Source organism: Xyrauchen texanus, chromosome 33 (genome assembly GCF_025860055.1).
Source record: "Xyrauchen texanus isolate HMW12.3.18 chromosome 33, RBS_HiC_50CHRs, whole genome shotgun sequence".
Lineage (NCBI taxonomy): Eukaryota > Metazoa > Chordata > Actinopteri > Cypriniformes > Catostomidae > Xyrauchen > Xyrauchen texanus.
In genome coordinates, this window is record NC_068308.1 from 9336706 (window position 1) to 9354463 (window position 17758).

The 17758-nt window shown below is 35.5% G+C and overlaps 1 protein-coding gene across 1 annotated transcript in view; it reads left to right on the forward strand.

Annotated features, from left to right (window-relative positions):
- Positions 1–17529, forward strand: part of LOC127627230 (protocadherin-15-like) — a 505252-nt gene extending 487723 nt beyond the window's left edge. The window contains exons 34-40 of the mRNA XM_052103574.1: positions 1145–1166; positions 9719–9757; positions 10097–10170; positions 12040–12169; positions 13353–14327; positions 14514–14878; positions 17392–17529. Coding sequence (XP_051959534.1) covers positions 1145–1166; positions 9719–9757; positions 10097–10170; positions 12040–12169; positions 13353–14327; positions 14514–14858 — 1585 coding nt within the window. The 3' untranslated portion in view covers positions 14859–14878; positions 17392–17529. The remainder of the gene's footprint in view (positions 1–1144; positions 1167–9718; positions 9758–10096; positions 10171–12039; positions 12170–13352; positions 14328–14513; positions 14879–17391) is intronic.
- The last annotated feature ends 229 nt before the right edge of the window (positions 17530–17758 follow it).

Below are 17758 nucleotides of genomic sequence, written 5' to 3' on the forward strand. Positions count from 1 at the left end.
TTATTCCACAAGTTCACCTGCATTTAGATCTGGACTTTGACTGGGCCTTTCCGAAACCTTGATTTCCTTCTTAAGACATTCCTTTGTTGACTCAAAATTGTGTTTGGGTTCATTATCGTGCTGAAAGATAAAATTCCTCATCTTCAGCATTCTATTGGAGGCCTGCAGGTTTTGTGCCAAAATGAAATGGTATTTGGCACTATCCATTATTCCTTCTATCTTGACCAATTCCCCCAGTCCCAGTTGAAGAGAAGCAGACCCATAGCATGATGCATGATTGATACCTGTTCACATTGAGGCCCGCACTTGGTTTGTAAGCTCTTTGCGGACCATGGGTTTAGCAATAAGATACCAAGAAAATCCCACAGAAACAGCTGATTTCTATTAAGGGTTAATCAGCATCACTTAATTGATGACTGGAGGATTATAATTACTTTTGAGTAAGAGTTTGAATATGATTGGTTAACTCCAAACAGAGTCACATGCCCCATTATAAAATGGTGTGTACACTTATGCAACATCATCATTTTTAAGTTTAGTTTTTTCTTTTCTTAAAAGTTTCTATGTGTTTGTTCCTTGAATCTTGTTACTTTTAATCGCATTAATGGTAGAAAAATATCTGACATGATTTAACTTGGATTCATCTTTTACATCTCAAAAACCTACATTTTGAACATGGGTTTTTATTGCCACTGTAAGTGCATCAGCATATTTTTATTATTTTGCCCCTACTTTAAAATCATGACCTTTTACACTTACATTATTTGAAGAGGGTTATGCAAAAAAAAAAAAAAAAAATCAAATTTACTTCAGAAAGAGCTTTTTTCCCCTAACAATCAATGGATTATCTGCATGTTAATCCACACACACTGAAGTTTTCACAGTTCTACATTATTTATCGGAGTTTGAGGCATCCGTGAAAAAGATTCACAGACATTGTCTTTGTAAGTTCATCTCAAGGAAAGGTTGTCTCATAACTATTCACTATCTCATGCATTTAAATCTGCTAAACATTTGAAGCCTTCATCACATCAGACAGAACATTTTTATATACAGAATACATAAACACTGCCAAGATATGAAATATCAAGGTTTTATCATGATAATCTTACTGACTTTATTCCATTTTGTTATCTCTTCACAGGAGAGGGTACGGCCATCAGGAGGTATGTATTTTTATTTTATTGAATTTGATTGTTCAAATAATGTCCCACCTTGAGCCATCATTTTTATCAGTTGATGTTATTTGATAGGATGGTGGCGAGGGAAGAAATAATTTTTTCTTGATCCCAACTGTAAAATTGCTGAAGGCTAAATCTATCAGTCTGGAGTTTGACTCGCTGATATTGTTTTTTTTTTTAATGTTTTTGGTCTTTGAAGGCTTTATTTGATCAATACAAATGCAAGTTTAAATAAAGCAAAAGCCACGATCTTAACCCTTGTGCATCCTTGTGGACATTTTTGGCTTTTTTCAGTTTTGTTTTTTTGATAACTTTGTCTGTGTTAATGCTAACTGCATAAAATTTTCCACAGGTGTGAATTTTTATTGGAATTTTAATATTTCACCCTATTTTCTTTAAAAAATATATTTTTTGCACTAGTTACACAAAATACTCCCTCTTAGCGTCGTTTTGGACAAAAATGGCACATTGAAACCCATTAAAACTGCGATTTTTAATCCCAGTGCCATTTAACTATAAAATTATGCAATCTTGTTTAACATGCTTTCATTAACATGTTGGCAAGGCTTCAAAATTTACATTTTAAATATTTTTTACCAGATCGTGCCATTTTTTCAGGTTTGGCATATCATCGCTTTTGTTGTTGTTTTCTGCTGTTTTTGGCTTATGCATAATATAGAGCCAATTAGATACATTATGAATATATAATTGTGTGAGTGTGTTGGTATGGATTTCAGAGTGTGGTTTGTATGTGTCTGAGGCTCTAATAATAAAAATAAAAAAAATTCTGTTTAGCATTTATTAAATTGAAAATAATTATAATTATTATATTTTTTATAAAAAACAACAGTGGCATTATGTAAACAAACTGGCGTTTAAAGTGTTAAAATTCTGAAAATAAATGAATGTTTGGTAATTATGATTAGAACTGATGCTGGTTAAAATATAAGTCAGTGAAAGTAGAAAAAAATATTATTCTATAATATTTTTATGACACTTTTTGACATGGCCATTTTTGTCCATTATGGACCTAAGTGGTAGCTTTTTTTAAATCTGATACTGCATAAAAAATATGAAAGCATCAAAATGAATGTTGTTGTTAATCATTGACATATCCGAGGCTCTAATAATCAAAGAAAAAAATTCTGCTTAGCATCTATTAAATTGAAAATAATTACTATTTTTCATTTTTTCCTAAAAAAACAACAGTGGCATTATGTAAACAAACCAGCGTTTAAAGGGTTAAAATTCTAAAAATGAATGAATGTTTGGTCATTATGATTAGAGCTGATGCTGGTTAAAAAAATTATGTCAGTGAAAGTGGAAAAAAATATAAATCTATAATATTTTTATGACAGTTTTTGGACATGGCCATTTTTGTCCATAATGAACCTATGTGTAACTTTTTTTAATTGATGCACAAGGGTTAAGTGGCTTATTTTTTTTTTATAAAACAGTGGTAACAGCAAAATTATAAGTGACACTGATGTTCAATCAATGGTTCTATTTTTTTATATTAATAATCTGAGTAAATTCTTCCGCCAAGTAATATACACAGATCAGCCACAACATTAAAACCACCTGCCTAATATTGTGTAAGTCCCCCTCGTGCTGCCAAAACAGTGCCGACCCGCATCTCAGAATAGCATTTTGATGCTATGTTTTTGTTTTGGAACCATTCTGAGTACATTTTAGAGACTGTTGTGTGTGAAAATCCCATGAGATCAGCAGTTACGGAAATATTCAAACCAGCCCATCTGGCACCAACAATCATCCATGTAATTATCAAATCAGCCAATCATTAGTGCAGTGTATAAAATCATTCATATACGGGTCAGGAGCTTCAGTTAATGTTCACACCAACCATCAGATTGGGGAAAAAATGTGATCTCAGTGATTTGAACCGTGGCATGATCGTTGGTGCCAGATGGGCTGGTTTGAGTATTTCTGTAACTGCTGATCTTTTCACACACAACAGTCTCTAAAATTTACTCTGAATGGAGCAAAAAATATCCAGTGAGTGGCAGTTCTGTGGACTGAAATGCCTTTCATGAGAGAGGTCAACAAAGAATGGCCAGACTGGTTGAACTGACAATACAATAACTCAGATAACCGCTCTGGACAATTGTGGTGAGAAGAATATAATCTCAGAATGCTGTACTGAGATGCAGGCTGGTGCTGTTTTGGCAGCACGAATGGGGCCTATACAATATTAGGCAGGTATTTTTAATGATGTGTCTGAACAGTGTAGTTCATTATTACACCGCTCTCTGGAATACTTGATTCTGATTGGTCATCTGCAGCATTCTGCAGTTAAATATTTTGTATATTGACCACTAAACTGTAAAACCTGGAATTTTGCAATGTAGGTTTCAGTCATGGAAGACTTCCAGCGGCTGTTCATTGTGAAACAACATCAGCAGTTGTCTGTCATGAATGAAGCCCTGTCACGTACATTCTCTGCTCATCTGCTGTCATCTCTGCTTTGCTCCGACAAAATAGTTTAAGAGAGTATTGGTATAGTGAAAATTAATTAGTTTTCTTCCATTCTGACATTGCTTTAGTGTTAACTACACAAATATTTAAATTGTAAACTTAAGACTATAAAGACGCCAGGTGTTATGTATTAACACCTCAAGGTGGTATCGTGGTGGCGTGGCCTTTACACCTCAAATGTTAATTAATTTTCAGTAATTTAATGATCGTAGGACGGAATCACTGAATACATTCATCAAAATTGCATTAGCTATAACATGGGTAATGTCACTGAATTTGACATATATTGGATGAAAATTAATGATTGAATGCTCAATCAAATCAAATTTAAATTGTGATATGTCCTAGTGTGGTTATTAAACTGCAAAAGGCTGTGATTTAATTAAATATATATATATATATATAATCTGCATGTGCTGCAGAGTTCAAAATGAATTTGTGAAACCGGCTGCTCATACACTGAAAACAGGCATCATGATTAGGGCTGCATGATAATGGATAAAAACGATAGTCACAATTATTATGCTCAAAATGTTAATCACGATTATATTGTCATTTGAGTTTTTGGTAACACTTTCTAGAAATCCAATATTTATAATACAGTGTGTATGTATATATATATATATATATATATATATATATATATATATATATATATACACACACACACACACACACAGCATATATGTAAATTAGGTATGCTTTAAGTACAGCACCATCCATAAGTTAGTTTTACGTTACATAAGTTGTAACTGTGTAGCTTTTCAAGTGTTTCTTACAGAATTCATGGTATGACTATATAAGAAGACATTGCTTTTGTAACTTTACTTAAACTTTACTCAAAACCACCTATAATTATATATGATCACATCAATCCTTATGACTGTTGACACTTATGATGCTTTTGTAGACAGCACTTTTACAATACCTAATACTGTGTATTACATTACAACTTTTGAGGATAAAATTGGATGTTTATTGTGTTACAGGCATTATACTATTTTAAGTATAACTATGAATAAGTTAATAAGTTAAATATTATAATGTATTATAACTGGAGCTACAATTATTTATGAGAAGTTATAACATATTATAAGATGCATTATGAGATATTATGAATGCATTAAAATGAATTTATAATTACTTTACAATGCATTATAAATATGGACTTCATAGAAAGTGTTACCAAGTTTTTTTTTTCAGTTTTTTTTAATGCAGTGCCACAAGATTTGGACACAAAAAAAAAAAAAAAAAAATAAAATCACTGTTGCAAGCTTAAAAATCAGTTCTTAAAGGAAAAACACACAAAAAAACATCAAATTAAATTAAACGGGAGCTCTCATGTTGAACAAGATGTTAAAACTACAAACTAGTAGGTGATTCCTTTTACCAAAATGAAGTCATGTTTTGCCCATGCTTAACTACAAATAAAAAGAGTTACTCTGGGGGGTGTTCGCATTTCAGTCTTTCAAACATATATATATATATATTTTTTCATTGTTATTAATAGTTTTATTGCAATATGCAATTTTAATATATTTCTGTAATGATTTAGCATGCAGCATTGCTATACGGTCTCAAGCCTTTCTTTTAGCGGACAACTGAAGGAAGACTTTGTGTTGTTGTTTCTGTGTTTAGTTTGAGTTGACAACAGCTTTGTAGTTCTCCTTCCAAACATTGATGAAATGCTCTCATCCCCTTCTTGGTCCACAAAACTCTGGTGCCATGGAGTTAATTATATTTGTTTAAAAATTTGTTATAGAGAAACATATTTGGAAATACTCAAATGTACACTTGAAGTAAATCTGTAGCAATTTAAATATAACACAGTCACAATCTTCACATTAGCGAGCCACATGAATCGAACCATATTCCGACCACATCTGTTCTGCGTATAGCACATAATTAGAGCATGAGATGAAATTTGTGTGTATGGAGCAAAGAACCGCTCTGAGACCACTGAAAAAATTTACCATTAGACTCATGTGAACAGAGTGCTGCACATATGAGACATAAAATACTCATAAACTTCTGCGGGTAAACCTTGAAAAAGGGAATGCTTTACCTGGATGCAATTTCTACTTACTAGCGCACTAATGCTAATACTGCAGAAGTTATTATGCTTAACCGTGAAAGGCAGAAACTGTGATTGCGGTTCAAATACGATTAATTGCACTTCCCTAATCATGATCATCACGAGGGCTCTGTGTGTGCAGTACATGACGGAGAGAAGAGCACTCTGAAGCAAGCAGCACATACAGACTAAATATGTATTTAATTAATTCACAGCTTTTTGGTGTTTAATAATCATACATGTATCGAACTGCTTATCCACGGGTGAGAATCTACAATCAAAAACCAAAATAAAAGCTTGATTTAAATAGAGGTTTGAAATGGGGGAAATACATAAATATGTTACTTCTGTTTGGAAATGTCATGTTTTCTGCAATTAATAATAATAATAATAATTTATTCAAGCAATATCTTACATCTGTGATGTTCTGTTGTGCATTTGACAAAAATATCTCCAGTGATGTTTCGGATTAATTTGATAAGATAATGCAATGTTATGTTGAACAGTTAAATTAATTAAAATAATTACATTTTCATTTGATTATTTTTTTTAATGAATTCATTTGATTAGACATCATTTTGATAATAATATCTGTTGAATATAGAATTCAGAAAAAATATACATCATGACCTCTTGGGTTGTTTTGCTTAACCCTTCTATGGTCAAATTGACCTCTTTATCTTCCATTTCAAAAGCTTGTAATAAAGGCTCTGTTTGCTCTATTTCTCTACTTTTGTTCTTAAATCATTCCTCTACGAGGCAGCAAAAACTAGATTTTTTCTTTCTTTCTCTCTATCCACCATTTTCTTGACTTCTTCATGAGCAGCGCCATTACGGCGAGCAACATCCTCTTGAATGCTTCACACTTCCACTTAGTTGTTGTTATTGCACGCTAGAGCTAGACAAACATTACTGGTGATGCCGATCATATGAGGCTCTTGAGGAATATTGCTCAAAAAATTACTGGATTACTTTTAGTCTCACCAGATGCAATAAGCAGAGGTTGCATTAACATAATTCTCCATCATTTGCCTATTTTTTTTAAAAACATTGACAAATAATTCCAAATGATACATCCCTCAAATCTGGTGATTTTTGAATAAAACCTAGGGAGACCATACATCCTCTTATTTGGACTGTAAAAAGTGTCCAGTCAGTTTCAGATTCCCAGATTTGACCGGTTTCATATTGAAGTGCATTCTATCATCATCATCATACATCGTGTGTTCAACAAGAAACCCGGTGAAATCTAACGCATTCTCTCTTTTTTCACTGAATGTCTGTGTGTCTCTCTCTCTCTCTCTCTCTTTACAAACACATACACACAGGGCGTGTGCAGAAAGCATGAGAGCCCAGTGTAGTAACTTTACCATGTAAATGTGTGTGATTGTGTACTTATTTCTGTGAAATCATTTTTGATTGTCGTTAGTGATTATTTCAATGCTTGTAATGTGATTAAGTTGCAAACCGTAAGTCTGTAGCATTTGCATTAGGTGTACGCGCTAAGCATATTGGGTAATTTCGCCACCCGTGAAAATTGTGGATATCTTTCTAGAACAATATACAGATCTGAAAGGCAATGGATGCCCCAATGCAACTTAAAAAATCTTGTGGTAACACTTTAGAATACTGTATCTTACTTAATGCAAAACTAATAAGGAATTACTGCAGAACTAATAGGTAATTCTTCATTAACACTCAAGTCACTACTATTAACTACTAAGGAAGATGTGTTAACTAATCAGTATGTAATATCATTTTATAATTGTGTTAAGTAACAATTAACTAATCAAAAACTATTGAATTCAGTCATGCCTCCTGATGAACTACTTTTAATTATCTACTAATTCAGCATCAGGAGAAATAACTATTGAGTAACTACTAATGAACTGTCGATTAATTACAATTACAATAATATCATAACAATTAGCCACTAATTGTTAACTACTAAATTCGCTGTAATGACTCATTTTGGGAGTGTAGTAATTCCACGAAATGCGTATTGCATTTCCATAGTAAGAACAACATTAGATATAAGGAAGAAGAAAGAGCCACAACCTGAATATTGTAATGGCTAATTGTTATGATATTATTGTAATTGTAATTAATCGACTGTTCATTAGTAGTTACTCAATAGTTATTTCTCCTGAAGCTGAATTAATAGATAATTAAAAGTAGTTCATCAGGAGGCATGACTGAATTCAATAGTTATTGATTAGTTAATTGTTACTTAACACAATTATAAAATGCTATTACATACTGATTAGTTAACACATCTTCCTTAGTAGTTAATAGTAGTGACTTGAGTGTTAATGAAGAATTACCTATTAGTTCTGCAGTAATTCCTTATTAGTTATGCATTAAGTAAGATACAGTATTCTAAAGTGTTACCAATCTTGGAATAAAAATGCTTTGCATTGATGTATAAAAAATTTTCATCAATAGTCAGAAACATATCCAAACGATGATTTGTTTATACTATTTATTTATTTATTTTTTTTGCTGAAATGCATTTTTATTTTATTTTTTTGTCTGGACATTTGAGATAACAGTGGATAATTTACCCAGATGAGCTGACAGACAAATAAATATATACTCAATTAGAAATTGTAGAAAACAACCTAAGGTACGAGCTGATATAGAGCCTGTGGCTATTTGGTGCAGTGATGAGAGCAGACATTTATGTATTATTTATTTACTTAAACAAATAAACACCAGAAAAAAGTAGAATACATGCTAATTAAAGTTATGTTATTGGATTATTTTGTTCATTACATTTTATTTGAGCATGTAGAACATTTAATAAACATATAATGAATACTGAATCAAGTCAAATTTTAACAAATGAACATTCTGTTGTTCTGTTGTTTGTGGGTGTCTGCGTGTATTTGGAGGGGTGTGTGTGTGAAATTATTAGTATGAGTGTCCTTATAATGACATCATGAACTCTTCTACCATTTTGTGGCAAGGCTTCCCCTTTCACTCTTCTAATGTTTTCTGCCATCTAGTAAAGTGATCTAAGACTAAAAGTAAGGAGATAGTGCCAAAAGATCCTTTATTTCAAGCTTTTTAAACTTTTTTATTAAAATATTATAAAGCTGTGGTGCCTTTCAGATCTGTATATTGTGATAAAAGGTGACAGAGCAAAAACAATTTTTCTAGTGTTTGCTGCCACCTAGAGGAACGAACTAAGACCAAAAGTAGAGAGAGTCTATGTTGCAAGCTTTTGAAATTGTGGATGAAAAAGGGTAAATTTGACACTGGTGTACAAAGTAGCTTTGTTTATGAATACATTAATTTCCAGGATGTCATGAAGTTTCAGGTCAAAAATGTAGTTTGTGTAAATAAGTGTTAAAGTTTCAAAAGGGTAAATACTATACCCGCAGGGCAAATAAAATGTCCTGGAAAATTGAGCCTTGAAAAGTGAGGGAGCCCTGACTGTATAAATAACAGCTGTCCCAAGCAGTGTCCTGCTAGTTTTCACATCCCTCATGTCTCTTTCTGGAACTAAAATCTGTTTTTAAGTGAGATTCTATACAGTCAGCCAGTTATTATTTTTTTTAGGATTTTGAAAGATATAAATCAGAAAGGTGTGAGTAAAAGATGCAATATGCTCTTTGAAACATATCCTATCTTGCTGGATAACATGAATCATCATTTTGCATAAACTTGTGAGTCTATGCCAGCTTGAGTTCATGCTGTTATTAAAACAAAAGTAAATTCATGGAATTCATGCAAAATACATTTTGCAATTCAACTTTTAACTCAAATTATAATGCTCATAATATGTTATGTAATGAAAAATTAGAAATTAGAAAATGAAAGATAGAAGCGTTTTCACTAATCTCAGACTTTTGAAACACGTACAGTATATTTCCCATTCACTTCCATACAGATTCAGAAATGTAATAGTCCCTCTCTTCTCTTCTCCTGTTTCTGCTCTGTTTGTCTTCTTCTCGATCTGTAGCAACAGCAGTTGCTCCGGCCTTCTCTCTTGAGACCAGAGGTAGTGCATCCCTCTATTTCTCCTTACAGAAAACTCTTTTTTATAGTATACGTCACTTAATGAATATGGATTTTGTATAAACACAGAGTCTAATGTGTATGCATGATTTTCCTGTCTTTATTTTCACTATAAATATTTGTATGTCATCAGCATGTTTTTGTTATTTTTCACACACTTTCAAAACATTGCCTATATGCTGATGTCACTCTACGAAGAGGGTAATGCAGCCTTTACCAGACACATAAATTCACAAACCAATTTGTATATGCTGTGCAGCAATTTCATCTGACTTGTCTTAGGATTTCTAATAAAGTGATGCACTCTTTCCTTTGACCACAGGAACTCTCTATGGAGTCTGGCATCGACCCGGGACAGGACTATTATACACAGGATTACTATAATTATGACCATGGGTGAGTGAGTGTTCAATTCACACCTTGATATCACACCTTTTTGGATACCTCTCATTATCTTATTATAATTTTCTAAATCAACCATAATTAGGCTGGTTTCAAGTTCACTTGATGAGACGTGTTTCTGAGGGAGCGTTTGCATTGTGTGCATTCTTGTGTTCAGACACAACGCGTATGTGTATAGCTGTAGTGGTGGTGTTACAAAGGAGATTCATTTGAAGATGCATCTTTTCCAAGAGGGTAAAAAAGGCAAAAAATATTGAAACTAAATCCCTGACGAAGGTTGTGTGACTGAAATGTTGCCGTAAACACATTTTGTAATACTATTTGCTAGCTAAGATAGTCTGCAGGATTTTTTCTTTTTAATTGACTTTGCTACAGCTTGTGTCCTACGCACCTATCAATCACTTTTAAGGTGTGCAAGGTTAGTTGTTCATTAAAAATATTGAAACGGGAGTTCAATGAGTATCTCAGCGAGTATTGACACTGACTACCACCCCTGGAGTCATGAGTTTGAATCTAGGGTGTGGTAAGTGACTCCAGCCAGGTCTCCTAAGCAACCAAATTGGTCCGGTTGCTAGGGAGGTTAGAGTCACATGGAGTAACCTCCTCGTGGTCACGATTAGAGATTCTTGCTCTCAAATAGGCGCATGTTAAGTTGTGTGTGGACCACGTAGAGTAGCATATGTGGAGTGTCCTCGGTGTCATGCACAGCGAGCCACGTGATATGGCGCGTGGATTGACTGTCTCAGCTGATTGAGGTGAGTAACCGTGCCACCACGAGGACCTACTAAGTAGTGGGAATTGGGCATTCCAAATTAGAGATAAAAGGGGGATAAAAATATTGAAACATAAATATGTATACAAGAATAGTAAAGATAAACTAGTCAACCTCCCTAATTGACTAGTCAGTTATTGGACAATTAGCTGCATATTGTGAGGCATCCCTTATCTGAATATACCGTAGCTCTGTTATGCCAGGCTAGGGCAATTTTCTTTGGCTTCTAGATGATGAATTTTGCAATTTTCCACAGACATCATGGGCAACCATTTGGGTCTTTCTCAACGGTTATAGCTAAGATAATTATTTAGTCATGCATATACTATGTAAATTGTCCATATGGCATTTTAATGAGAAGGAGAAAATAGGAAGATATGCTTTTAATTAACGGCTGTGGATTTCTTGAAATGCCCCTGAGGAAGGGGACGGTAATTGAAAAGGATCAAAGAAATTTGCAAGCAAAATTTAACGCTACAAAGTATTCTCACTGTCTCAAAGCGCATACAAATTTGATCGGGAGCAACTCTCTCTTAAAGGTTATCCTCTTAGTATGCCATAGTTGAAGATTTGATCGTGGTTGAGCCTTTCCATGCTCAATAAATACAAATGAAATGACTTCACATCAAAAGAGATTGTAGTCTATGCAGGCTGATGAAGGTAAGTATTATCCTGAATTCCAGCCAGTTTCCTAAGCTCTCCAAGTTGCATTTCAGTTCAAACACCTTGCTTCTCCCCAGGAACATTCAAAGTCCTTAAAGCAGGTTTGCTCTGACATATGTGGAGGTCCCACTGCAAGATTTTACTTATTGGATTTGCCATTCGTTTGTCTGTCCTGAAGGTTTCATTTTATTATGATTTATTCTTTTTAAAGCCATTTTAGGGCAATGTTTTTTACTGCCCAATTCAAATTGTGTGTTGTGTACTGTTATTGTGACACTTTTTGAATACCAATGCCTAATATGAAAAACAATTGGGTGGTTCTGAATGTCATCATGTTCCGTGTGAATTGCTGTTTGCTATTTTTCCCCCATTGCTTGTATAAGGAGGGAATGTTTGCGGTATATTAATTAATTGATCTTGTTTTTTAGCCATGAACTACCTCATTATGGAAGCCGGCGGAAGCTGATCTCTCCAACAGGGATGTATGATGAATATGGAAAGGTGGTAATGGAAGATGACGGCAGCTACTACTACAGCCCGCACGAATCAGAGGGAGAGGTATTACTCATGCTTATTTTTTTTTTTTGTTTAGCCAGTGCAAATAGCAGATACATTTTTTTCCAAAATTACTTTATTCTCTGACCTCTGCTAAAAAGACCAGTTTAACCAGCATGCAATTCCCATGCTGGTCTAGGCTGGTTATGCTGGTTAGTGCTGGCTTGGTGTTGGTCTAGGTGGTGGACCAGCATAGCCATGTTTTTCACCAGCAAAGCATAGCTGGTGAAGCTGGTTGATCAGCATTGTCTTTCTGGTGAAGCTGATTAAGCTAGTTAAAAAAACCTGGTGGAAACAGCAGCATCCCATGGGGGACCAGCACCAAAAACACAATATAAGTTGGTGACCAGCAGTGCTGGTCTTTTCAGCAGGGACTTAAGGCCATTTTACATGAAAACTCAACAAAATCATTGTGCACTGTTTTGACCTTTACGTGAAGAGCGTTGCAGATAACAAGGTAGCCAGACAAGTACAAAGTATATAGTAAACACAGTGAAAGCAAATGAAAAAAGGTAACAAGTATTGGAGCTCAGAACAGAAAAAAGTAATGGTGATTGCTTTGATACATTGCAGATATATTCATCAAATGGTTTTCTCTAAATGTCAAATTATTCTTTCAACATTGTATTTTACAGCTTGATGTATCTAGATGAGGACAAGATCAAGCTGTATTTTATTAGAGTGTAACCAGCAATCTGCAGAAAACTCTCAAAAAAATCACATTTGCTCCTACCAAGGGTATGTTTATAGTGGGTGTTAGGGTGAATCACGATGGACTTCAGCAGAACATGGGTTAGCATCTCGCCACACCAGGATTGGTCTCATTTCTATCTTGTTTTGATTTCTGTTCTTGCATTGCCAATGTTATTGCTATCATACAAATTGTCTGGTAATCATTGGTTGTTCTTTAAAAGGTCAACAGTATATTTGACCCCATTTAATGTTGTTCAAACTTTCAGTGTCTTGTTACAATGATTTACCTGTGCACAACACAGCACCAGGAGTAATATCATAGCTTGACACCTCCCTCCACAGCATTCAATGTTTTGGGGAATGTTGATTCAAGTCATGTGAAAGGGCCCTTAGAGAATGTATTATGTACCAAATTGAAATAGATAATGTGAAACTAATTGTTGATCTCAGTATTCAGAATCATAAATAACCTGGACTTAAATCAATGTAACAGGTTGCCAGGCGACAAAGAAGTCTGGCTCCACCTACAGGTGGCGTTCCACCACATAGGCCCCCTAGACTAGCTTTTGCACACCAGCTTCCAAGGCTTAAACATCACCTGCCCGAGCCAGCAGAGGGCAGCACACACCCTCATCACTCAAAGACTGAATCTAAACTGAAAGCACCCATAAAACTTGGCCAAATGTTCGACAGAATGTCTGGCCCTCAACCTCCATTCCACTTACTGTGGAAGAACAACAGAATATTTCCTAAGGAGAAAGCAGAAAGTAACCATGACCCCAAACCAGCCACGATACAGCATTCAAACAGTAGCATTGTCATTGACGGCAGCTATTTCCAGACTAAAGAGGCAATGCCTTCTGCCAAAACAAGACTTGGAAAGGTTTTGAGCCAGATGAACATCTTAAAAACATTGCAGACTCATAAGAACTCTCTAAGCAGCAATAGTGGGACTGGAGACCATGGGAGTAATAGAATCACCTCAATCTCTTGGGCAGTAAGCGACTCTGAGAGGGAATCACAGAGTATCCCTAGTGATAGTGAGGGAACTGACAGAGAGAGAAGTGGGGTCAAGGAAGATGTCATTCAACAGACTTACACTGGAAGTGCCATGTCATTCACACCTTACCATTCATACAGACTTCAAGGAGGAGCACATATGAGTTGTTTAGACTCAGATGATGAGCAAGACCAGAGTCCTGTTAACTCAGATCGAGACAGCCAAACAAAAATTGAGCTAGATGACACAGAGATAGAGTCAAAGACAGAATCAGAGACAGACCAAGACAGTGAAACAGAGATAGAACAAGAGTCAGACACAGAGAGAGTGTCAGTAACCGAAAACGAGTCAGAGACAGAGGCTGGCTCTGAATCAGAGCAGGAGACTGGGGCTGCAAAGGAGTCAAGTTCAGAAAGTGAGGGAAGTAGTAGCAGAGAGGCTAGTGTCAAATCCGAGAACAATGGAACAGTGTTGACTGTCAGATCTCCTCAGTCCAAACACAGCAGCAAAACCTATGAAAGATTCAAGTCTACAACTGCTTCTTCCGGCAGTGATACCCAGATAGCAACAACATCAGGCTACAGGAGAATCAGTAACGGGTCATTGCCAGAACCTTCATCTACATCCATCCACAGGTCCAGAGCATCAGAAGAGACCAACCAAAAAGAGAATGATGAGGACAATAGAGAAGACAAAGTGCAATTGGAAGAAGGTGACTCTCAATTTCCTAAATCCCTTAGTCATTCCTCAGAAAGAAGACGAGATTCTAGCTTCCACAGCTTGAGCAGCCTCTCCATGGCCAGCATTAGCGCAACAAGAACTTTAGAGATTGACAAACTCTCTCCTATAGCTGAAAATGAAGAATGGGTAAGGACACCAGAGAGCAGTGATAGCCCAGTTGATGGTTCAGGCTCCGCAGATGGAAGAAGAAACTTCAAATTAGATGAAGAGGTTGAGGAATCCAATTCAGATGCTGTTGAGGCTGCCGATGCTTCCTGAAATATATTCTCAAATGTTCAGTAAGATTTGGCATTGCCTTCATTTCTTGTGTTGAACCTTTTATTCGGCTTTTGATTGTCTTCATCTGACTGGGTTTCCTCTTCCTGTTTTCCTTTTACTGGGAACTTCTGGAATTTCTCCTTAACCTTTGCTAATACTGTGCATGCCTTATCCTCTGTAGTTACATTTACAGTTCACCCTTCAAAAGTTAAGGCCAGCAATGAGTGCTCAGATCACACTTAGATTAGCTTTTTGTTGTAATGTCTAAAAAATAATCCCTGCTATTAGGGCTGGGCGATTATTATTACAATTATTATTATTCTTTCTTTTTCTTTTTATTTAAGGACAATTCACAACTCTTATCGATTTATCAACTTTTAATTTTAGTCAACTAAACAGGAAACTACAGCATGATTCAAATAACATTTTCAACAAAGTGCACCAAATAAAGTTGTCAACATAATATACTATAAATATAAATAATTATACCTCTTTAATATATTTGTGGAAAAGGTGCATGAATTATAAAGGCACTTATAGTAATTACAGTATATTGCAAACTTTTTTTTTTGTATCTTGGGGGATACAAACATTTAAGAGGCTGGAGAGAGGACCAATGAGTGAGTCAGTAAAATATGTGTAAAAAATATTAAAAAAGGGCCCCCTGCAAATACTGAGAGCATGTGACTTTGTATTTAAAGTCTGGCATCAACTCACAATCTTTATCTAAAAGCAACATGACAGCATTTTTTTTTCAGCATTTCAAGGCAGCTGACCTTGATACAAATGTTCTTATCATTTCCATGTTATTTTCATGATTTCTACAATCTGTAAAATTAAATAAAAAGGGGAGGGGGGGAGAGGGTCGTTGAAATGTGTTGTGTGGTCCCTAATATGTTGAAAACTAATAACCGTTAATTAATTTGCAGATATACATTTAAAGTCTTGCCCTTTTTAGTGTTAAAAATAAACCAACAGAATAGTATTAAATAAGAGTTGCAAAATACTATTTTTTAAAGATTTATTTTTATCTAAACCAACTCTATCCACAGGTAGCTGTCTAAGTAAGTAAGCTATCTAGAAAGTACTGGTTACCAGTATATCAAACCATTTATATGTATAATCATAAACACCTGCAGATAAGAGTCCAGATTTTTATTTTTCTCTTTAGATCGGGAAAAACACTGGCTACTGGCTGATTATGGCTGCTAAATAACTAAATTAAGATTGAAAATGCAATATGGTCTTGCGTGATTACTAAACCACAAAAGGCTGCATTTTAAAATGCTGTCTGTATTCACCGCTTCAGTCAGAGTGAAGCTGCAGTGCCCTCTAGGTGTCTGGCAGTTCTGCACATTCTGAGCAGTGCAGCAATATAATAACACGTTTATCATATTACAGTTCAAATCGCAAAGTTTGTCAAAATGATCACCTCCCAATTGTTGACTATAGATGCATTAAGCTTGAAACAATAATTAGAGGTCTGTCTGAATCATCATGACAAAAGAAAGAGCAATGGAGGTTTGTGATCTCCAATGATATCCAAACTATCTTATATGAAGTGCCCGTAACTGTCACATCAGTAACACATTTTTGTGTGTACTTAATAGAAGGTATACCATTTGCTCATCATATCTGGGCCTAAGTGGCTACTAGGGGTGCTAGATTTTCCTTGTGCTCCCCCAGTCGGACAGTAAAAGGACCAAGGGGGACCTTCCCAAGCAGACGAAAATAAAACCTACAGCCCATTATATTTGTCCAGTGCCTTTCTTTGACACAAGGTCATCCTGAAAAAAGAGCCAACAATTGTATTTATTATCATAAGTAGTATTATAGGTAATATTAAGAGTAGAGACATGGAAAAATTACAAAAGGCGAGATTCAAACCCAGATCGCCAGCATGACAATGCATCCTCACTCTGTCCTAACACTCTGAGCTATTATAGTGACACATGAGGGAGCAATTTGTCATAAACTAGTGTTTCCACCAGACTATTGGAGTGCAAATAGTAACTCCATTCTCCGATCTCTTAACCCACTAAACGCCTAACCCATTAACCTTTTCAAGGTCTCTGCCTCATCGTGAAAAATTCCCACCTTCATTTGACCAGCAATTGACCCCTAAGAAATTTTTTGTGGTGTCTTGAGCTTGGCAGAGTTAGTTTAAATTTGATGGGCTATTTGCACTTTGTATGACTTTTGGTTAAAAAACAATTGCTTCCTTATTATGCAATTGGTGGGTTGACAGCATGAGTTTGCTATTACTTTTATGTGAAACCACAATACCTAAATTTTAAAAAGATATAAAATCATTTGAAAACGTAAATTCGAATGAATCTATAAAATAAAAAAAGATAGCCCAGCCCTACGTGTAATCCTTTGATATTTGAATGAACATTCCATTTAATGAGCTCATGAAAGGACATCAACTGTGTGTTTGGTTGTTTTGCTCTCTGATGACGTGTGCTGTGTACAGATAGAAGCACATTGTTATTCTGTTGTTGTCTTACATTTCTTTATGTTCCTTTTTCAGTATGGTAGAAAAAAGAGGATCAAGCTTATTGCAGACCGTGAATACGAGACCAGTTCAACTGGAGAAGAAAGTGCCCCTGAATCGCACAGAAACTGGCAGTCAAATGTAAACAGCCACAGCAACATCAACGGCAGCATCTACTTGTCCCAGAATGGCTCAATCATCCGGACACGACGAGTCTCACACACTAACAACATCAAACTGAACTCTCCAATACGGCTGGGGAAGCACTTTAAAAAACTGGACAAACTTGCTGTTACGCTCGAAGAGCGACTTCCTTTAAACACCCCCGTAATCACAGGCGCCTCTGTGGATGAACGGAACCTCATGACCAGGCCCTCCAGCGAGTCCCTGGCCTCCAGCACCA